The 23,322-nt window shown below is 40.7% G+C and overlaps 3 protein-coding genes across 7 annotated transcripts in view; 2 read left to right on the forward strand and 1 right to left on the reverse strand.

Moving 5' to 3' along the window:
* LOC106745636 (trithorax group protein osa-like) overlaps positions 1-9,835 on the forward strand; it is a 122,385-nt gene extending 112,550 nt beyond the window's left edge. Inside the window, exons 6-10 of the mRNA XM_014621425.1 lie at positions 988-1,171; positions 4,438-4,778; positions 7,280-7,676; positions 7,769-7,941; positions 9,092-9,835. Coding sequence (XP_014476911.1) covers positions 988-1,171; positions 4,438-4,778; positions 7,280-7,676; positions 7,769-7,941; positions 9,092-9,216 — 1,220 coding nt within the window. The 3' untranslated portion in view covers positions 9,217-9,835. The remainder of the gene's footprint in view (positions 1-987; positions 1,172-4,437; positions 4,779-7,279; positions 7,677-7,768; positions 7,942-9,091) is intronic.
* Positions 9,836-10,571: 736 nt separating this feature from the next.
* On the reverse strand, positions 10,572-14,201 carry LOC106745611 (adenosine deaminase-like protein). 3 transcript variants are annotated; one of them, XM_014621373.1, is made up of 8 exons: positions 14,109-14,201; positions 13,176-13,312; positions 12,736-12,927; positions 12,411-12,648; positions 12,201-12,336; positions 11,920-12,020; positions 11,622-11,813; positions 10,572-11,543 (listed from the first exon to the last, which is right to left on the reverse strand). In XM_014621373.1, the coding sequence occupies exons 2-7, from the start codon at positions 13,250-13,252 to the stop codon at positions 11,628-11,630; spliced, it is 930 nt and encodes a 309-aa protein (XP_014476859.1). In that variant the 5' UTR covers positions 13,253-13,312; positions 14,109-14,201; the 3' UTR covers positions 10,572-11,543; positions 11,622-11,627. The 3 variants fall into 3 exon arrangements, with proteins under 3 accessions (XP_014476859.1, XP_014476858.1, XP_014476860.1); XM_014621372.1 differs by lacking the exon at positions 14,109-14,201 and adding an exon at positions 13,500-13,681; XM_014621374.1 differs by lacking the exon at positions 13,176-13,312.
* A 45-nt stretch (positions 14,202-14,246) lies between these two features.
* LOC106745609 (dolichol kinase) lies at positions 14,247-20,476 on the forward strand. Of its 3 annotated transcripts, XM_014621370.1 has the most exons (8): positions 14,247-14,617; positions 14,856-15,109; positions 15,418-15,638; positions 15,745-15,933; positions 16,082-16,291; positions 16,365-16,692; positions 16,830-16,912; positions 19,864-20,476. In XM_014621370.1, exons 1-8 carry the CDS (start codon positions 14,538-14,540, stop codon positions 19,903-19,905), a joined length of 1,407 nt encoding a protein of 468 aa, XP_014476856.1. In that variant the 5' UTR covers positions 14,247-14,537; the 3' UTR covers positions 19,906-20,476. The 3 variants fall into 3 exon arrangements, with proteins under 3 accessions (XP_014476856.1, XP_014476857.1, XP_014476855.1); XM_014621369.1 differs by lacking the exon at positions 19,864-20,476 and having other exon boundaries at positions 14,249-14,617; positions 16,830-17,175; XM_014621371.1 differs by lacking the exons at positions 15,745-15,933; positions 19,864-20,476 and having other exon boundaries at positions 16,830-17,175.
* Positions 20,477-23,322: the final 2,846 nt, after the last annotated feature.

The raw sequence follows: 23,322 nt of genomic DNA on the forward strand, positions 1-23,322 counted from the left end.
CCCCCCCCCCTCCACACGCCTACTCGTCGAATTTTTCGCTCTCCGTGAGCGCGCTCGTACTCTCTCCGCTTTTTAATGCGCTACACTTCCCTCCTTTTTTTTCTCTTTATTTGTTATACCGGCGCGATACACCCTAAAGGAGATCGTAAAAGACAGCGCCGCTCGCGTGATCGTTGCGAATTCGTTATTACTCTTGTTAACGCCCCACACTCCGGGGTTACCCCTGGACAAACCTCGTAAAATTCAGCGGTTTTACGCTAGTCGTGCCTTAAGACGATCGCGAAATCTGCCCCGACCGATCACGCAACGGATGAGGGATCGCGTCTTATCCTCATTCTGCACGCACTATCCGCCATCGATTGACTCCTCGCAAACTGCATACGTTTGCCTCGTAATTTATTCGTCTCTGCCGGATCGAACACCGCGCAGAGGAATAATTGAGTTTCAATCGAAACACGCTATATTACTGGGTTTATGCAAAAGTCCGTCCCGTTTCTTAATCAGTTGTTTTCTTTCGTTCACAAAATTCCTACCCGCGGAGAAATGGTTTCTTTGGATTTTACAAAATTTCTTGAATTCAAACAAATTTGTCTCTTGAAATCGAGCAAACGAACGTTTTATATCTTTCAACGTGAAATATCTTTACATCGGATAACGCATTTCTTTTATATCTTCATTCACAGCATTGTAATGGTTGTAACAAGCAACAAATTATTTGAAAGAAGTAACACTATGATGAAAGAATATTAGAGAACTTTTTTTTTCGCGTTTCAGTGGAAAAACATTTAATAATATATAATGAGGGGTAAAAAGAGGGGTAACGAAGAATTTGCATCACGATCATTGCCACGGGAAGTAGGGTCTCTGTTTAACGAATTTCCGCGAAAATTTATGATTGTTTCCAACAATGCCGATCGTTAGAAGACGAATGCGCAGCTCGCACTGCAATACACGTCGACTGAATCAATCAAATTATTCCAATTACAGGTCAACCGATCAATCGTCTACCGATTATGGCCAAGTCCGTGTTGGATCTATTCGAGCTCTACAACCTGGTGATCCAACGAGGCGGTCTCGTCGAGGTAATCAACAAGAAGCTCTGGCAGGAAATCATCAAGGGTCTCCGCCTGCCATCGAGCATCACTTCCGCTGCGTTCACTCTGCGCACTCAGTAAGTAGATCGTGAAGTTTCTCATCCGGGACCCCGGTCTCGCCTGTGCCCGGGCTCGTTGTAATTCGCATACAATAAGTCTAGCCGGACTCGGGATTCATCCGAGCGTGAAATCTGCGGCAATGACTAAGGGCGTCGTGACTTTTACACGCGCATCTCTCTCTCTCCCCTCAGCCGAGAGATCCTTGTACCGATTGAAATATTCGTCGCATACCGTAAGAAGTTCTTATACAGCGATATGGCTACTCGCACGCTCAAGTCACCCGGATCTATTTAGTTTTTCATCATTCATTAAGGTAATTGGTCCGGAGAATGCCGGATTTTCTATGGATGGCGATGTCCAAGGGGACCTTAGTTTATTATTTGAAAAATTGAACTGGAAAAAAGCTGAATTTGAAAACTGAAAAGGATACTTTCCTATAACTTTATTTAACAATCGAAGTAATAAATATTAATTTTGAACGCGACACTAAGACGAATATATATACACGGAACATTACAAACACGGAGATATTTTGTATTCATCATTTTTCTTATTAACGCTTCATTTATACGTCATCTTTAGTAGCGAATATCTCAGCTTCCGAGTAGTCCTTTTCTAACTTTACAGGCGTAGATAGTACTTCCATCGATGTACAGCTAAAATTTAAAAGGATTTCTGAGGAAATGATTCGACGAACCGACTGCCTTAACGCGTCCTGCTCATCGGACGCACCTTTGCGATCGATAATTAATCAATTACGTTCCTCGGGATCGACATTCCTTAAATCAGACTCTAACTTAAGCGGTTATCGATATCTCCTGTACGGACAGTTCGAGTCAGTCACGTGGAATTCGTGAACGGGACCGGAGATATCGCGAACTCGCGAACTCGCTTACCGCCTAGAAAGAGATAAAACAAGTAGAACGACGGGGAGAGTCGGAGGCGTGACATACAGGTGCATCGTCTTAGCCGGCGTTGTCGTCTCCCCACGTCGGTCCGGAGGCGCGATCATAAGAAGGACACATCAGGATGGTTGTGACAACCTGGAACGCTCTCTTCCCTCCTCCCGCCCCTCTCTCTCTCTCTCTCTCTCTCTCTCTCTCTTTCTCTTGGCACGATATATATTCGTTTATATAATACCAAGCATATTCAGCGCGGCGACGAAGATTTATCTGCCGTTCGCGGTGTCTCGTCTGTCTCTCGGAAGGAACGGAAGAGAAGGCGAACGTCTCTAAATAGAGATTCGTCTCGCGCGCGAGATTCGGAGAGGCGACGAGGCTCGTTCCCGGCTCGTTGTAGCTCGAACAGCGACGGAGGAAGTACGAAAGAAGAAAATGGAAAGGGGAAGGACGAAAACGCGAGCGCGAGGGGAGATAGGAAGAAAGGGGAGAAAGAAAGAGAGAGAGAGAGAGAGAGAGGGAGGGAGAAGAACGGCGGACACATTATAAGTAGTGCGGCCTAATATGAATTACACGGGCGCGATGCTAGGGGGTGCACATGAAAATAACTCCGCGCGACGCTTTGTGCGCGTGACGTGCGACAGAACGTCGCGTCGCGGCGCGTCGCGTCGCCTCGCCTTGCACGGTAGGCGCATCCATCATTCCGGCAACCGGCTATCTTTCCTCGGCGATATGCCGCGAGATTGAGGCGAGGATACGAAAATATAGCCGACCATGGCGGGGATGCGTCCGCGTAATAGAATTTATCCGTTAAGGCAGCCGATTCCTCCGCCGTCAATTGGTCTGAAATTGCGGTCCGGTCATTTCTCTCTTTCTCCTTACCTCTTCCTGGAAACGGGGTTTCAATTTACGATCGTCGTGATTCTCCCGCGCGAGAATAGAATTCCCCCTGGAGTGCGGCAAGTCGTCGTGAATTTGAAGGTGATTTCGACATTTCGGCAAAGCGATTCGTCGCTCCTCACGGCTAATAAATGTACGTGCGTGTGATTCGAGGGCGGGTTTGCGCTAAAAAACGCGTGTCCTTCTCCTCTCCTGGTTGATAATTTAATTATCAGCCGGAAGGAGAGTTCCAGACGCGAGTGCCAAAGTCGTGATCGAGGAACTTGTCGTCTAAGCAAACGTAGAGGCCGGTCGGATCAAAAAACGGTAGCGGATTTCCATGGGAACTAACGAGATACTGAAGCATCAGGAGTTCCTTCAATTTCGGAACGGAGATCTCATTTCAGTTCCTCTTTTTCACGTACTTATATTCGTAATAGTACGTAGAAGGTAGTGAAAGGCCCCTGAAACAGCATCGACGTCCGTAAAGTTATCCGAAGAGTCACCATTCGCAGTTGACGAAAACCTACGTTTATCTGCGCTCTGTCGAACAATCGGTAAAAATCCAAATCCACAGGCACCTAATGTCTGGCTTGAAGAAAAGAAAAGTTCTAAGCACGGATTTTTTGCGCATATCTCGAGGGGTTTTAATGTATGGGGTATGATAAACTGTCAGATGACTGTTCTTTTTTTCAGACGCTTTTCTTTAAGGTGATTTCAAGCAGCCGAAGGTATTCGGAAAGAGGAGGAATGGTCGATTCGCACAAAAGGCTGTGACATTCTTCAATTTTATGAATTTCGGCTTGGGTGAAAATCGCCTCACCATTGTAGCGCTTTTCGTTTATTCCAAAGCACATTAGAAAAACGACACAGGTTCCATTGACGGAATTTACAAATATGGTAGACTCGAACCTTTTGAGATACAACGGATAAAAACGATGCTAGATCCGACCGTTAGCCGTTTCGAGATACTTCGGAAGATTCCCCCTCTGACGAGGTTTGAAAATATTATTTTTAGAAATTTTGTCAAGATCACTTGATGCTTAATTTGGCCGCCGAGTTAGCTTCACGTTCTTCTTCGATTTGTTTCTGACGTTTCGTGAACATTCCAGTTCACCTCTTCAGGATGAGGGGCGACCTGAATCTTCTTTCGAGATTGTTTTCAGAAGGAGCTCATTTGCCTCCGTTATAAGATGGAATATCGAGACGGAAGGACCACAGGCGTGGCTAACAGTACGGCCAGTATTTTACGCGAAGCTTATACAGGGTCCCGCGGCAATCGAGGTTCTTACATTGGGTCGTCTCCCAGCGTCTTTGTAACCCGCAGCTAAACCGATTTAATTCCTTCGGACGGAATGTATCCTCTCTTTACAACCTTCTTCTTGTCTCTCTCCGTAACTTTGCGTAGAAATATCGAGGCGATATCGAGAATCCCGCGGCCTCGTGATAACATAAAATGATCCCTTCGCACCTCTTAATGCATGTACGCTCTCGTTCTTTTACAGGTACAGAAAATATCTGTACGACTACGAATGCTCCAAGGAACACTTGTCGACCCCGGAGGAACTCCAGATAGCTATCGACGGGAATCGTCGCGAGGGTCGCAGGAGTAGTTACAGCACTTATACAGGTAACGGAGCCAGCGGTGAAAACTCGGTGGTACCTCGCGCCCAGCACCTCAACAGTCAGTTGGCATTGACGGCAGCGCCAATCACGCTTCCCATGATAGCTACGGCCGGACATCAGCATCACAACATACAACTGAACGGGAGCTCCAGCCACAACCCGCTGTCGCATCTTCACCTGCCACCCCAAGGGAACCCTCTCAACCAAGGGAACAATTCAAGTAAGTTTTTGTTTCTAGTCAATTTATACGAGGAACGAATGGGAAATGGACTGTACGAGTGACGAAGTATCGAACATTGCGCGCGTTCATGCGCGTCTCCGTGGAGAAACGGATCTTCTAACTGGAAACAGATGCGATCACAATCGGAACTCTTAACGCGTTCGCTACCGGGATTTATCTCGAAAATTCTCTCCCACAGACCGTCATTTTTTTTTTTTTCATTTAATCGTTTAAAACAGACTTAATTCGACGACGCGGATATAGAATATTTTTGCTGCCACGCATGTGTGACGTTGATAGCGTTGACCGTGTTTAAAGTTGCACGCCGTCATTTACGGTTCGCTGTTATAGTTGAGCAACGCGACGTGTACCTCTCTAGCGCGGTTTTTCCCACATGTTTTTCGAACGTTCAACGTAGATTTCACTATTCGTACGGTTCTCTCGCGCTAAGGAAAGATTTAATAGAACAAAACGGGAAAAAGTTGTATACGTATTTCCTAATGTAACAACGACTGGTATTCTCAGCTTGATTTTTTACAAAGTCGCATTAACGTAAAATAGCAACCGCTTCTAGATGCTGCAGTTTTTTTCATTCTTCTTTCGAGCTTGACGTCATATCGATTTTCGTGCAACGTTACGTGAAACAGAGGCAGAAACGCTGGAATCTTTATAGAGCAATTAAAATGGAAAAAAAAAGTCCGAAGAAAAAGAGAGCGTTGAGATGAAATGATGTTAGGATACAGGGAAGAAATAAATAAAAATGCGGACACGAAGGAAATAAAAAGAAACTTACAAAAACGCACACACACACACACACACACACAAAACAGTAAAAGGAAGCGAGGGAAAGTGAAAGAGAGAAAGAGAGAGAGAGAGTGAGAGAGAGAGAGAGAGAGAGAGAGAGAGAGCAGGGGAAAAGGGAGAGCGCGCGGGTTTATTTTAAATCGGTAGTTAGTGCTGCTCCGGGCCGCCCCAGAGATGATGATGCGAGAGCGAAGGAGGCGTAATTGATTGTACGATTCTCCGGAAGACAGGCGTTAACGGATGACTCTCGCTAACGAGCATTCCTATTTCCCTACCCTTTTCTTCTTCTCTCTTTCCACTTTCTCGTCGCTCCACGGCCGACGACGATCACGTCGCGCTTCGATCACACTACTCGTGCCCTTCCCCCCCTCCCTGATCGGCTGGCGACGATCCCACGAGTCCGAACGTTTCGTGCGGTGTATCCTCAGGTCACTGGGATACTTGCGGGCATCCGATTGTTGTTCACATCCCGGTATCGCGCGCAAACGACGCGTAATATATCGCAACATCGACGGCATCGGGAACGCATTAGCATTCATTCGTTCGCATGATCTCTCGCGAGACACTTGCGTGCGCATACTCTATGCGTGCTGAATTGAATTCAAATTGATGGAACACGAACTGTGCACTTAGGTTTTTAAAATACATACGAACGTTCATGGATCGCAGATCAGTGAGGTGAGCGGTTCGCCATTTGCTCGACCGTCGCATCCTGAAACGCGCATGACGCGATCAATCGCGATCATTTGTCCGTCTATCGAAATTAGCGACTTCGTCGCGCGCACGCGAAAGACAGTGGTTTGGAATAAATCGGTCCTCGATCAACGAGTGTCATACGAAGCAACGTTCAACGTACACACATGTGTTCGATGTGTTCAGTGACGTCGGTCGGATGGAGCGCAGCCAATGAGCGACTCGTCGCTATTTTCATTTAGCACGATGCGGTAGCGTTAGACCGCGGATTTGGAGATATGCGATTGGCGTAATATCAATATATTAGTCACATTGTTTACATACACGTATGAGAAAGGCAAACGAGTACACGCGTATATATATCCCGTATTAATATGTGTTAACTCGAGCAGCACAAATTAGCCGGCGAGCCGTTTTGCAACCAGACATTCAGCAACGATTATAAATAGCCAACCGATTTTTTTGCTCTGGAATTTTCTTCGGTTTCTTTAACATCTTAATGTCCTCGACAATGGCATAAATATTGTGGCGAGGCAAATGGTGTTTGGCTCTAAAGAGCATACGATTAATGATCTTAAGACATCTGTGCTGCTTCTCACATTTTGTTGTTGCCGGTACGATTTTAATTTTTTTTATTTCTTAACGATCACGATAGTGATATATTTTTATTATTTTGTATGAGTGCTTTTGTATGAGAGTGAAAGTTTTAATTTTTAAAAAAGCGTTTGAAGTTAAAATTCATTTATTTTTAATTTTTTGACGATCACAACGACGATCTTTCATTGTTACTTCGTATGAATTTTGGAAAAAAAGAACTTTTGAGATTGAAATTTAATTTTATCTTCAATTTCTTCACGGTCATAACGGCGATCTTTCATTATTATTTTGCATGAATGCTGAAAATTTGTGATTATTCCGCTGGATATCCGTGCTGGCACACAAGATAGAATTTGCCACAATGATCGTAGACGTGGATCACGCCATTCCGCTGCTTATCTTTCTAGTTCAAGGTCCGTTACCTGGTATGGCACCTACGACCGACGTCATGCTCGAATATCTTAAGCTGTTCAATTTATCGACAAAGGAGGACGCGGGTACACCGTCACCTTTAATGCATCGACAAACTGCATGTATCGGTAATGGGTCTCCGGGAGCGTCATCGCCACCGCGGGACAGCACGGGACCCAACGCCATGGATATGATAAAGTCTTCTTGGATATACAGTAATATGTATGCAGGCAGGTCCCGGCAGTTAACTTCGCCCCCGCGAAACCAAGCGCCCCGATCTCCGGTGCAACAGGGAAGAGCTAGGTCGCCGCTAATGAGATCTCGTTCACCATTGCGACGGCGTTCGCCGCTACGGAGATCCGGCAGCCCGGAACAAGCTTTGGACCTGGTCCGGTAAGAGAATAGTAGAAACAGAATCTCCTTTTATTTTGGAGCAGTGGAGGCACACCAGTCGCATTTTTCTTCACATCAATTTTCACCTCCAGGTCACCGGGACGCTCGCCTGCCGTACGAAGCCCGCCGTCTCTGCCCGGTGGTGGCATCCAAATGGGCAGACATCAGTTACCGGGGCTACCGAATCATCCCTCTGTTTCGCGGAACCAAGACGACGAAAATGGCCCTAGCAATTTTATTACCATCAACTGTCATTCCAGCCGAAGTAAGTCGAACAGCTTTCGCTTTTAGACGTTTATTGAAAAACGCGTTACTTATGCGCTATTAATAAGATGAAAGAGAGAGAGAGAAAGAGAGAGAGAGAGAGAGAGAATAAAAAAATATTTATTTTTAACTTGCTAAAATATAGCCTGAGATGACAGTCGCTGAATATGGAATACTATTACGTATCGAACTATCAATTAATTATACGACTAAGTCACTATTTTGGCCATATTTTATACCACGTAAAAATTAGATAAATTAAATACAGCGTTCGGCCTTGTCTTAACCTAACGCATTGTTCGTTTACAAACACTGGTAATTTACAAATATCAATGTTATAAATCTCAGCATTATAAAACAGAATTAACATTAATCTTATGTTCGTTTGGCTAATATAAAAAATTATATTAAGCTATATAAGTCAAAGAAATTCATGAAGCATGTATACCGAGGCATTTACCGGCCGTGCGAAACCCATCTTCCCCGCCCAGCAGTATCATCTAAATGGGCGGGCATCAGTAGTTGCCAAAAATGCGGAGTCATTGTGCGCCGTCCAAGCACGAAACCAAAACGACGACATTGGCCCTAGTTATTTTATCACCACCAACCTGCCGTTCAACACGACACGTTTATGCATAAGCGTAGCCAGGGAGGGGAACGCTTCTCCTTCTAAATGTTGGCAGGGAAAAACAATTAGATATTGCAAAAATCATAAAAGTGAAGGAATGTAACTGATAACATTACAATCTACATTCCACGAAAAAGCTACAGTACATGTTCTGTGATTAAAAACCAATGAAATGGTATTACCGATGTTTCATGAAAATTTCTCAATTTCACCGCCAGACAATTTCAGCGCCTGCATTGCTTGCAATGATTTTGGCGTATTTCAGTTAAGTAGCAAGATTACCTCTGAGTAAATAATAATAAAATTTGTGGATAAATTTCCTGTCCCCAACTCGAAATCGAAAGATTAGCTACGCCTATGATTCATAGTCTACGTTGGCAGCGTTCGTCGGACACATTTATGTGCCTGCAGCACTTAAAATTAGAGAGTACTTAGCATTGAGAGATACAAACAGAATAAAACTCTTTGCCACACTATAAAAAAAAAAAGAAATTAATTGTGCACCGTTCTCTTTCCTTTTCAGGAAACAGTCTTGGTTCTCTATCGATTAGCGCGACTTTAGGTGGCGTTGTCTACGAGGGAGTCCTGTTACCTCGGGAGGACAACGAGTCGCGGTCACGGAGAGCGACGCCCGAGAACACCCCGTGAAGAGCCTCGCCGTCGGCCAATGACACTTCCTCTTGTACGACGCGAAATAACATCGCGCGAAGCGTCGTGCGAAGCCGCGTGCACTCATCACCCACAGTTCCATAGAATAGAATAGATCTACCGTTAGCAATGTCCCCTCGCGCATGAAAACTTATAATAAAACAAATCACAACAATAGACCGACCTAATTCGTCCAATTTCATTTTTATTTTATCAAGACAATATCATTGAGGAACTTCCGTAAGTATTGCCCGTCAGAGATGCCACAAGCTGGCCTCAGGCGCGTGCCGTGTTCGTATGACTGATCTTTTTAACTTTGATAAGTTCCGCGGAGGGGAATCACGGTAGTTTCATAACTGAATGGAACGGTCTATTCTATGGTGGGTGGCTTGTATATATTGTATAATAAATTATATTGTGATACTAGATAATTGATATGTCGTTGCGTTCGATAGAACCGAGTGTGTATAGTAAATGGCTAGTAATCGGTGGATCTATTCTTAAGGATATGTTATAATATTCAGATCTAAGGTCCACATATCTGAGATCGCTGATTTTTACTAAACACTCGATTCTCTCGAACGCAACACATATAACTTCAGTGATAATGTATAGTATAACGTAGGTATATGCATTAAGTGTTTGTTTTTAAATGTATATATAATATACATATATATAAATATAAATTATATATATATATATATACACATACATTTATGTGTATATATAAATATATATATATAAATATATATATATATATATATATATGTGTGTGTGTGTGTGTGTATGTGTGAGTGTGTGTATATATATGTGTATATATATACATATACACGCACTTATATCCCGTATATATATTGAAAAATATATAGATATTGATGTAGTTTATATACATGATATCATCATACCCTCGCAATAGTTCAAAACACAATAAAGCGGATTCACTAAAGTGGGGGCACATTTTTGACGCAACTTGATCGTTCAATGATACCAACCCCTACCTCCACCATGCTGTCATCAATTTAAACAACAATAAAACAGGTTTCATTAAATTTTGACATTTTTTCAATCTATATATATATATATAAAACTCATGTATATTATTAATAATTTTGTTCAAATGAAACGGCTATTCAGCATCTGCCGTCATACTCTGTTTTTTTTTTAATCATTGGATGTATCGTTTATTATTATAGACGTACTAAAAGACTGTTGTGTAAAGTATTTTAAGACTAACGCTTGTTAATCTTATAAATAATAATTATTCATAGGTCCTTTATTAAAATATGGATAATAATGTTATTAATTACTAAATTATGATATTATTCATAATAATATTGATAATGATTACTGCAAGATCAATCATATTATATATGAATGTCAATGTACAAACAATTACCATACAAACAAATTGGTCATTGTACATAATCATATGCTGTCATCTTGAATAGTACTCAAAAATTACTAAGAAGATAGTATTATTATGCAACTAGTATCATAATTGTTATTACAGCCTGCTTTTAACGCGCACGCGTATATATGTAATACATAGCAGGTATAATAACTTAATCAAAATAATCTACTTTTTATTTTGCGTGTATCGAGAATACAAGTTCTTTCACTTTTTTTATTTTCCTTCTTTTACCAACTTTACCAACTTTATAATATCTAGAACAAAAGCTGCTTGTACGATGGACTACTCTCCGTATTTATGTTTTGATACGGACAAGTAGCAAAGCGATATGAGATTTATGACGTTGTTAGCGACCGATATTTTAAAAAACGTGACACCGAGTGAATAGGTATGTTTATACTTATTAAACAATTGTCAATTTTAACACGTTTGATTATAACTATCGGTAATTTTTTATGTTATCGAATATCGCGAAAGAACGTAAACGAAAACCGCAGTACTTTATATGGATAGTGTCCGACTGGGGCTGTTTATTCTCGATCAGTGCAGTTTAATAGTGTATTTTAAAAAAATATATAAATCTTAACGCATAATATATATATATATATAAGTATAAATATATATATATATAAGTATCTTAGTTTAACGGTTAAGTATGAGCTATAAGAGATTCAATTTTTTATTTCCTAATGTCGTGCTCGTAAGCTCGAGTTAAGCTAAAGTTAGGTGCAGGCCTGTCAAAGTCTATAGAGGTAAATGTGCCTCATTGCTCGCATTATACTGCGGTATTCGTGTACCATACACGTATGTACACACGTAACGCGCGGAATCGTCTTAAGCTTTTTGTTCTTAAGTTTTTCATTCGGCAAAAGACACGACGCGTATAGGCTCGTGAAATTTGAACAGGTCTGCTTTACTGTAATAGAATTATAAATAATTAAATACAAGACTGTACTAATCGTAAATATAATATCATACGATTACATCAACTCACCTAGTTTTAAATGTCAATCAAAAAATTCTCGATAATCAAAGTTAATTTCTCCTTCTCTTCCGTACTTGCAAAGCTGTATCGTACAGATAATGCAGATAATTCCTTAAGCTGTTCTTTCCCGACGTTAAAGACAGAGCTCAGTATCTCCAATTCATTTGACAAACACGTGTCAAAAACACCTTTGTCATCGGTCTAATGGAATAACAATATCCTTTATATAAAATACCATTTCTCCCTCGCCACATTTTCATCGATATATACATATATATATATCTCGAAACATTTTTCATATACTCACTCCGATAGTTATAGGATGTCCAGCTTTGTACAGATATTGAAAATGATGAGCCGCGTATGACGATACCGTTCTACATTTAATGTTCGATGTCAAGCATAACTCTAGAAACGGAAAAGGAAGTGCGATAATATGAATACATAGACCGCTGATATTCGCTATAAAGTATCTGTCCGTAAAGTTTCCAATACTTATAGCTTTCCATTTAGAATAATAAAAAAAGAATCAAATCGAAAATGGCTCCATTATGTCACAATTACGTCCTCCTATCGAGAATCCCTTACCAACAGGAATTTTGGATTGCAGTAAGGTGTCGAACAACTGCTCGGAACCCTGCAAACTGGGATGAATGCAAGTACAATGTCCCAGTCGGTCGGGTTTAAATTTTAAGATATCGTTTGTCTCCTTCTCGTTTGGTATCTGTATACACATTTTATATAAATATATTATTATGTATTATTTTTTGCTATCTATATAAAGAAGATAATATTTACCTCTGCACAATGGGCTGCGATTTTAAGGCCTGCTTTCTTAGCCGTTTTTAATAATTCCACGAAGGAACCTTCCGCCGTTGGATCGCCACTGAGATCTAAACCGACGATATGTTCCGGATATTGTTTCATAAACTGTATCGCGAGATTTACATTTTCCTTCGCAGCTTCGTAACCATGTTTCCGATTAATTGATACCAATAATTTCACGAGAATCCGAGGAGACTCAGATCTGGACGCTCTGCAAGATACATTCATCGGATTCGTTGAAACAAATAAAAATTAAAGATTGTTTAATTGGTATCATGAGATATAGCTGAGTATTTACTCCAAGGCTTTTATCATAGCTTCCAGATACTCTTTCTTCGTCATTAATCCCTCTACAGCACGAGGTGTGCTTCTCAATTCTAAGTAGATGACATTGTCTTTGTGAAAATCTCTGATTACATCGCAAGTGGCGACAAATACAGCTTGTGGTGTAACTGTTAGTGCGTGTGCTATCTCGAATACCTTGAAACATCTGAAACAAAAATAATAAATATATAATGTTTGCAACGTGTTACTAGTAAATGTTTTCTTCAAAATTATTAGAAATATTTCATAAGAAAGTAAGGAGAAAATACTAAGAAGCATTGAAAATCCACAAGGATTTATCTGATTGGTTCCAAAATTATAGGACATCTTTTATTAAGTTTCAGCCTAATCTGATGTGCTCTTTTGGATGGGGCACTTTCAATGCTTCTTAATGTATATATTTTTTCTTATTACTCGCTTAAAGATGACAAATTTCTGCCATCCATAAATGTTTGATCGCTCATAGCAATCTTATCGTCTGATTGCTGCATCGTGTATAATTTTTGCAAAGTACGTACACTCAAAGAGCCATTCAAATGGGCGTGTAGTTCCTAGATAAAAAGGAAATGATTGAACTTACATTGGGATACAAAATTACAGAGAGAGTTCGTTATAAAAACAAAAGTATTTGTTTCTTAACATACAAAATAAGTAAAATTATACAGTTATGTCTATTTTATTAATCTCTCGCGTATTATTGATAATATACATAAGATAAATAAAGGCAAAAGGACATACCACTTTGGGCAACTTTCGACAAAATTCTTGCATATTCATTGTGTCGAATAACTAATGAATATTAACTCAAAAATAAAAGAGAATTAAAAAAAAACAGTGAGTTTTTGTACTTTTTTTCTTCGATATATTCAAATATACATTCACTTTACTCGAAATGTACTTCTTTTTTGTTTACACTTGGTCACCGGGCAAGGAACATTAGATAAAGTAGAAAATCACATAAGAGCTTTGTACAAGCTTGAGTGCCATCTCGTGAGTCGAATGTTCAAGCTAAAAGCCCGCATTCCCGACGCGGTATAATTCGACAAGTTTTCTTGAAAATGTGGAAATTTGACGAATCTCGATTTACTTTTGTACAATCTCATAAGAAGTAAATAATCTTTACATTCAAGCATAATTGGAAACTACAGACTTTAAGCTGTAAAATGCTCGTTAAAATCGTCTCATTATTATTATTTTTGCGGCGTCAACAATCTGTTGAATTTTATCATGCCACGATTGAGAGAAGTGATACTTAAATTTTTACGCATAGCGCATACGATAAAATATGCAATTAATAAACTACTTTTTATTTGTGGCTCATAAAAATTATAGCGCAATGTTATTTACCGCATTATCGTGTTTCGTTTTCCCCCGGCGTTTTCATACTCAGTGAAAAATGTATCCTTCTCCCAGCGCGTCCGAACTCTCGGATTCCGTCAGTTCCGCGCGATCTCTCAGCGATTATAAAAGGAACGAACCTGAAAATAAGCGTGAACCCTAAAATAAGCGTGCATCTGACAGCGTAGTTCCCGTCGGTCCCCGCCATGCACGACGGGGACGATTCGGCTTGAACTCGTCGCCACCTCCAATTTTAGATAGACACGTCGTACAGTCATCCACCGCATCATTCGAAAAATGCGGCGGAAAGATAGCCCGATTTGCCTTTCCAGCCTGGGACTTTTTCCGCGTTCAAAGTGCAGTAGCGTGTCGGCGTCGTGAACAGCGCGATCGCGCTTTGATGTTGTGAATACATTGTCCCATTGCGAGATAGAGACAATGGAGACGTTGATTGTGCACTATGATCGTTTCGAGAAGAAGATATTGCAGAATGTCGAGCGCAACGGTATAAAACATCGGTACGCTGGTGTCCCTCTGTTTACTCGAAGGGCGAGATAACCTCCAAACACGAGGTTTTGCGTCGATATCGAGAGATTGTGATATTTTATTCCGATATTATAGACCGAATTTTCATGTTCGTCACGTTCGATGTTACCTTATCGTACATATATTGCTGGCACATCGCAGAATTGAAGTCTAGTAGTTGTACGAAGTACTTGGACGTTATGAGTCATACATTTTATTTCTTCTTTACAGGCCTAAAACAAACACTGGATTATGGTTGGGCATTTTAGTCGGCCTGAGCGCAGCGGTCACTATATTGAAGGAGGAAAACAGTTACTCCGAGATATGTCTGTTCGTAGGAACCACCGGTTTCAGCCTTGTTCTCTGTTCTTTCTGTCTTTACGCACGACTCTCCATGCAACGGGTCGCGGCGAAGGACTTTCACGTTATATACTTTTTACCAGCGATCGTGACGTCCATACTGTATCTGTTCGCAGCTAACAGAGGTATGTCAATCCGTAGATCATCCGTGAATAAATCTACCTCCCGGAGTACTTTTGTTTCATCGCTATTTAGGGATATAGATAGCATGCAATTGATGACGACTAGAAATTCACTCATTGCGTTCGGAAGACACAATGGTTGTACGATGATTGGGCGATTCGTCAACATAATTGGGGTCTAAATTTAAGGATCTAACAGTAAAGACCGATAATCATTGGCCGTTTACTGATCGTTTGTGTTTTCTGAACGCAGCCAATAACGATGCGCAGCTGGTTCTGATTATATTTTCATATTGATTAAACAAGAACAGGATTATTAACGAGTGTCACATGGGGCCTAACCGTGGGAAGTTTGGGCACATGGGGTGTCCTGCAACTAATGTCGGCTTTCCCGTACTGCTTCACAATGGGAGAAGCAACGGCGATTATGCATAGTTTTATTTTGTTTTCGATGTCGGCTGTCACCAACTTACCCCTGCGATATCATTTGCCCCCGATTCACGATAATGATATCAGCACAGCTTTGTTGCAGGTATTGAAACGCAAGAATTACTTGCCATGATATAAGCTTACCTTTTTTTTTTACGCTGGCAATTACCTTACCTAACACGTTACCTCACCTAACACCATTATTACAGGTTGGAATTTTATATGTAGTGTCGGTATGCCTCCTGTGTGGATATTTTCCTGTCCTACGTAGCACAAAATACTTTTACTTAATTACAGTCGGTCTCCTGTGTTTCGTAACTCTTCCGATACTTTATATTATTCTCGATCAGAATCCAGTAATGTGGATAATCTCTTTTGTTTTTAGCAGTCACAAGAGGGTAAGTAACAATGCTGTACTGTTACTTGATTTATATTACCAATTTTTCAATCGACGAATCATTAATACAACACAGAGACGTAATATAGAAAAACGCTCTTCGTCGTCGATCCGCTTAATTTCATTTCTCTCAATTTTGGACATTTCAGATTGCATTAGTCGTGTATTGGGCGGTGTGCGTTGTGCTAAGCATTTTCATCATAACGTACCAAATTTCATCAAAGTCCCGAGCTACAAGTTCGACCAGGAAGATCTTTCACATCCTGGCCATGTTTGTGTACATCCCTGGTATGATATGCGACATTTCAATGTTGTATCTTGCCAGTGGTGTGATATTTGCGCTGCTTATGGGCATCGAGGTATCTATGCTTTCCCGTCGCGTCTGTCCGCCTGCAAGTCTTGCCCGATGCGATAATTTTCGGCAAATTTTAGCTAATCAGACTTTTGAAAGTGCCACCTTTGGGAAAGGTTCTACAAGACGGATTCGTTGTATTTGCCGATGAAAAGGACTTTATGCTCTCCTTAACACCCTTGTATCTAATGAGTGGCCTGTCATTTCCACTTTGGATGCCAACCAGTAACTTGACATTCCTGGCATTAATGAGCGGCGTGCTAACGGTGGGGGTCGGCGATACCGCAGCAAGTTTCGTCGGCGGCAAATGGGGCTCGCACAAGTGGGTGGACACGGACAAAACTATCGAGGGCACCGTTGCATGCGTGTTTTCTCAAGTTTGCGTAATACTCGCTCTAACATGCTGTGGTATATTTCTTTTTTATACATATATATTTTTTCACCATACATATATATATATATATATATATATATTATCACGTATATCTCTTTCTGTTTCTTCTAATAAGGCTATTAATTATTTCTGTTTATTTATATTTTGCCAGGTTTCATCGATGGTTATTGGTTATTGCTCAGGAGCGTATTGGCGGCTGTAGCGATATCGTTGATCGAGGCACGCACAAATCAGGTAGACAATTTGGCTCTACCGTTGTTGATGTACGTGTGCTTAATGATGTAAGCGTACGTGTAATTTCTCTTAAGTTCGATGATGACTCAATAATTTAAACTAGTTCTCCAAGAAGCCATGGCAATCATATTGCAGTCGTTTTGTAGCTCAGCTGTAATTGCTTTCCGTGTTAGAAGAGAAAGATGTAAATAACGTCTTGCGGAACGCTTAGTAATACTTCTCGGCGTGCTGCTAAGAAGTGTGTACTGCAAATTATATTTTGACTGATATAATTTTATATATATATTATATTATAATTATATTATATTATAATATATATAATATATATATATATATAATTATTTATATATATTTATATATATTTATATATTTATATATATAATTATATATATATATATTATNCTGCCGTTCTGCGCACAAATAGTCAACTATAATTGAGAATCGTGGATTGATCGCGCGAGCAATTTCAGCGTTATCGTTAATTTACGCGATTGCTAAGTGTCATGCATGTTTGATATTAAACCCGGGAAGAAATATTTATATATAATCGTAAAATTACATATAATTATATATGAATTTGTTTTCCACACGGCTACATATATAATTATATATATAATTATATATATCCACATACGAAATAAAAATACCATTGAACGAAAAACGGAGAAAATAGTTTGATTAAGTTAAATAATTAAGTGTTCACATCGTAAGCAACCATAAACATGAGCATTTACTTTATATTCGTACAACATTATTTTTCAGATGTGAGACATGTGTATAATTATATATATGATTATGTATAAGAGGGAGACAAAGGTCATGTATAATCATTTTTTTTCGCGGTGATTCATTAGAAATGCGAACAAATAGAAACGCAGTCATGACTGTGATGAAGTTAAGTTGCGATGATGTACAAATGTCCATATTTATGAAAGTCGAGCGCGAGATTGTTATGTATATATTACTGTAACATGTGTGTAATTTATATATATATTTTATCCAAAGATTCAGACCGTATGATGTGCAAAGAACTGCATTATATTAGATACTATCGATTCAAATGCGGAGATCGACGGAGGCGGATGTTGTATATGTCGCATTTAAGCTTCACTAACATACATTTATTATTACTTTAAGGTATGTGAGACACCGATCATGTGCCTGATCTATTTCGCCCATTCCCGATAAAGCATTCTCTTGTATGCCAGCTTTGTGAATTTTCTGATAAAGTTGTTAAATGAATAAAGTATTTTTCTAATTATTTAATTACTGTTATATATTCTTTCTTACGATTTCTCTCTCTCTCTCTCTCTCTCTCTCTCTCTATCTCTTCTTACGAAGAACGACTACACGTTAGTCAGAAGTGTGAAAATAAGGATATCCTCCAAAAGCAAAATCTTATGCTATGTATAACGATTAGTAGCGAAGCTGGGGGGAGCGGATGTCGCGTTAGTTTCGCATCGATCAATTATGACCTTTCGTGGCTCATATCCCGGTAACACGTAATGCTATGGTGATGCGGTTTGCAAGGATCTCCATCTTTTTGTTTCTAGATTCTATTTTTCTAGATTCGAACCTCCCCAAATAGACATTTTTGGCATACTATCTAAATAATGACTGAATTGAGAATTTACAATTATACAAGTACGTAAAGGTGCGTTTTCGGACAACAAGAACTCTACCAGATTTAAAAGAAATCATCCTTGACGTCATAAAAATTGCTCCGATATTGCGGCGATATTCCGCTGCCCTGAGAATTCATGTTTATTTACCGGCAAAATAACATAATTAACCCGAAATTATTGCAGCAATTAGAAGTAAACATTTTTATTCAAAACACGCCGTAGTATTAAAGTATTAAAGTAATATTTCTTAAAACAATATATTTTTAACACGTTGCGCTGTTATAATAATAACATCATAAAGTATACATTAAATATTTACAGGCTATGTCCAGCGTCTCTATCTATCTGGGTTGTGACAGATACTTCGATTAGTTATATCTGATATCGCGTTAATTCCGCATCGATCCGTTACATTTCGTGGCTAATATCTCGACAACGCGCAATGTTACGATGCTTTTTGTAAAGCAAAACTTAATTTCTTCGCTTCTAAGTTTGACCCTATTTCTTGATTCTCGTTTTTGTGAAATACATCCGTTTTTTTAATATATTGAGATGTGCTGGTAAAACGAGATTTGACATAAATATACGGGGTGTTGCATCAGCATACAACAATATATAAGCCAATACGACGGGTTGCCTACTGGCAGGCGCGCGTGATCGGAGGTCTTGGCGTATTCACTTGCTTATTTTTTTGAGTGTCAAGTGAAATACCGCCAAGTCCTACTGAATTGTGTACACCACGCCTGCCGGTAGGCAACCCGTTCACTGACCTGTACATTGATGCAACATTCTGTACATATTCTGTGCATATTTAAAATTCTCTTATTTTGTTACACGTATAAACGTGCAATTTATCTCGAGCTCTTTTCATGTACGTCTCTTATTGTTTCAAACACAACGCACGTGTTAATTTAATATGTTTAAATTTGTTTTTCTTCGGCCACCGGTGGTCCACGCGGTGGCGAACGTTTTGACAGCACACGCTCGGTGTTATCATGTCAATGGGAATAATCATTCACGAGGAGATATTTATTTTAGCGTTTTATTGACCACACAGCCTTAAAATCTGCTCACGCACAGCATTTCCTCGTACGCCGCTTCCCTTTAGCCTATAATATAATGTTTACGAATGCTTAAAAAACACCGGTACTTCATTAACTCGGCGTAACATAAAGGTTCGGCCTGCGCCTGTATAATAATGTGACGAAATCACTACACTACGGTAATGATGTACGTTATAATAGCGTTAAATTAATAGTAATGCCAAATTAACGGTGTCAATCTGTTTCAGTGCGCCACTGAATGTCGTCTTATCTTTGCCAACAGCTTCTTAATATCGAAAATACTGTCAGAGAGCATCCCTGGTGATCAACACGGCGCCAAAATTGATCAGAATCCTCTCTTCGGCCTAATTGTAATAGTCACCGTGACTGAGCTGATTTTGTTCACTAGCCAGGTAAAGAGTTTGTCCTCGTAATACTTGCAGAACAATATATGTGGCTACAGTCTTTGAAAAATTAGAGTATCTTTATTGTAACGTACAGTTGTTTACTTATCACGTATAGCAACGGAAAAGTACGAGAAGATCTATCAGAAGGTCGGGAAAATGAAATAACGAATTAACAAGAACGATGATTTTCGAGCATTTCGTGTCGACGATCATTATATTACAGCTTTGTCTGTCGGTCTCGGGCAATCCTCTCCGTCGTCATCCCCGATATCCTGAGGGATTACTTTTTGAGACTGACGCATGTCCGATGTCCGTTTCTGCGGGCGGAACGACGATTACTCGCTCAAAGCTCCACGAGCACGACAGACGGATGTACGTTGTGTATCGCTACGTACTACTTATTATAGTCGTTTCTTACGCGTATATGTATATATGTATAGGTAATTGTATTTATAATTATATAGCAATTAAATAAATATCCTGAATATTCTCGATCGTGTAATGCCGTTTGTTTCTCAGTGGGCCGCCGTGTAGGACGGTGACGTGTTGTGTTCGCTATCTTAAAACGTACGTAAAACTTATTCGGTGTATCTCTTGAGTCTTCGTGTGATATATTGCGACTTTTCTGTCATACTTTCGATCACGCAATCCGTTTTACGTTCCTCACGCCTGCGTCACGCCTTTTACTTCGTTTCCCGTCCTCGCGAGGATCCCACGTCCTACGTGTTCACGTCATCATCTTCCCGCGTCGTCTTCTTCCCTTACGAAGGAAGGACGATGGAGGCTGAAGCGTACAGTCTGAAACTCACCCAATCTACGTGGACGCTGATATTCCGGAACGGAATCTATCTCGATTAAACAAGTTCGACCTGAATCACAGGGTGCGTCGCGCAAGAAGTCTTCCGGATTAAATCTGTCTTCTACTTTCCTGATGGGAATGTTTCGCTGAAGTACTCCTTCGATTGACTCCATTTCATTAATACACGCTGTTTTCAGCGTAACTCGGTAAATTTCATGATATTTAATGTTGCAAAAATTTGTTGATCATCTTTCAGAATTATATTTCAATTTACATTATATTTCACAATATTACGTTGAATGTCGTAATGAAAATTATGGTTTATTTTGAAACATTTATTATTATATATTTCAGTAATTTTTCAGTTTCAAGTTCACAGTACTCGAATATAAGGAAGGTTAAAAGTGTACTGCCAAAATTTACTGAATTGAACTGAAAACTGCGTACACTGACGGAAGGATAACGAAACGGGATCAATTGGGGGAGAGTTTCAGTGAGATTTTCAGCATAATATTCCCATCAGGGTTTCGAAATCGTCCTCCGAATCGACAATACGAGGAGAACATCGTGGTTTGGTATTCGCTAAACCGATCGTTTTTTGTTTCACGTCTCTAGGTCGATTTTCCGCCGAATTGTGGCTCCTTGAATTTTTTGCGCACTCAGTAGTGACGACCGTCACCGCTGGGTGGCGCGCTGTGTACCGTACGCGTTCGCGAATGGGTGAATGACCTGGCGGTATGGCACGGGAGTGGGGGCAAGGCCGCATATCCCAATGTTTACGCTCACTTCACGCGAACTGGACGTGAAGCGATGCGCGCTCGGCGTCATTCACGCGTAGCAGGTGCGGTAGGATTGAAGCATCGAACAGACTCAGAGCGCGGTTCGATACAAATGTCGATATCTCTGCTACTGGTAGTCCCAGCGATCTCAAATAAAAACCGTTGTAAAGCTGAGATTCGCGCATTTCCGGCGAACGCACGCTCGTCCTCCCCCGATAGCAGGATCAATCAGCGACATTGGATTTCCGCGATGGGGAATATCGATTGTTTTCAAGCTGTAGCGCGAATTAACGCATACGATATGTAATATATTTCCACGTATCGGTATTTCTTGCCCTCGACGGGTGTAAAGCGCGAGAGAAAAAGGAAAAGGGGCGAAAACGTTTCTCCGACTTTTGGTATCTCTGTGTAATTTGCTTCGCGAAATCGTACAGAAGGACAGTAATATTTAAAAAGGCAGATACGTGCACGTCGAATATCTCGGAAACGCGATTAGACCACGGGCTCATTTTTCTCACGATTTTTCGTCACCGATTCAAGCTTTTGCCGTTGATGAAGACGATGATTTTTGTCACAATTAAAAATTCCGTTTGCCTTCGAAAGCTCCAACAGCTTTAGGTTTGGTCTTCACTTGCTTCAGCTTTGAAACACCCTGTATAAAGAATTGAAAGTCACGCTCATATTTACACGTAGGTAATTGTAGATGTAAAATGCTTTCCGTCGTCATAGATTGGGCGGGTCTCGCACTGCGGAGAGCGGTGGATTGCGATAAAAAAATAAGCATTCGTTAATTATGCGTTGCTGATTATTGACTTTCACGTTCGAAACGAGTGTCACGCTTTTGCAACTCGCGATCCGCGATCCGTCGATTTTGGACGTTAATCGGCACGATACACTAGCAGAAGGGTCGGTGTGATGTGATGTAACGCGCGGAGCATGCCGACGGTAGCGTGGCGTAGAGTAAAAGTCAATTTTCATGATTCGCGATTTGCAATCTATTTGAATCTCTATATATCAAATTGAGTCGAGCAGGGATGCATTGGTGTCGCGTCCCCTCCAACCATCGTACTTCTGATGCATACGACGCGTGTGCGTTCACGTTGTGTAACGTAACATCGAATCTCGTTTCTCGCCGATTACGTTAAGAATCAAGTAAAATTCGCCGCCACCTTTCGCGTTACGTCTATTACATATGTACAATCGCGATGCGGATCGAGATTAACTCGTAGTCCAGCTACTCTCTTAGAAACAATAGCACACACACCTTTCCTCTTCGTTCATTATTATCGCTTCATTGTGTATGTGTGTGTGTGTGTATGTGTGTATGTGTGAGTGATAATCGTAGGACAATTATCAACGGAACGACGCGAATTCGAGGCTTCCTCCCTTCCCTTCGACGTATTCGCAACTCGACGCGTCTCTCGCAATCTCCGAATTCGTTCGCGACATCAGCAATTCTCTAAGTCTTAATGCGTTAGTATATTACACACGATGTAAACGGATACGTGAAACCAGATAGCCGCGTTTAGCGTTTAGATAGACGTAGACGAAGATACGAGCCTTGAACTTTCGCCGGTCTCTCCGCGACGACGATGACGACGGTATGCGCGGTTGCGCGCTCGCTCGTTCGCGCGCATCTCGAGATCAATCATTCGTCGGCCCGTCGTAACCTCGACATTGCGAGTCGCTAAAACCAGTGGCGTAACTATTACACAACAAGCGTGGCGATGCTCGAATACGTCCTCGGCCTGTCACGG

This window comes from Dinoponera quadriceps, unplaced genomic scaffold, assembly GCF_001313825.1.
Source record: "Dinoponera quadriceps isolate SergipeBrazil2010 unplaced genomic scaffold, ASM131382v1 scaffold1476, whole genome shotgun sequence".
NCBI lineage: Eukaryota > Metazoa > Arthropoda > Insecta > Hymenoptera > Formicidae > Dinoponera > Dinoponera quadriceps.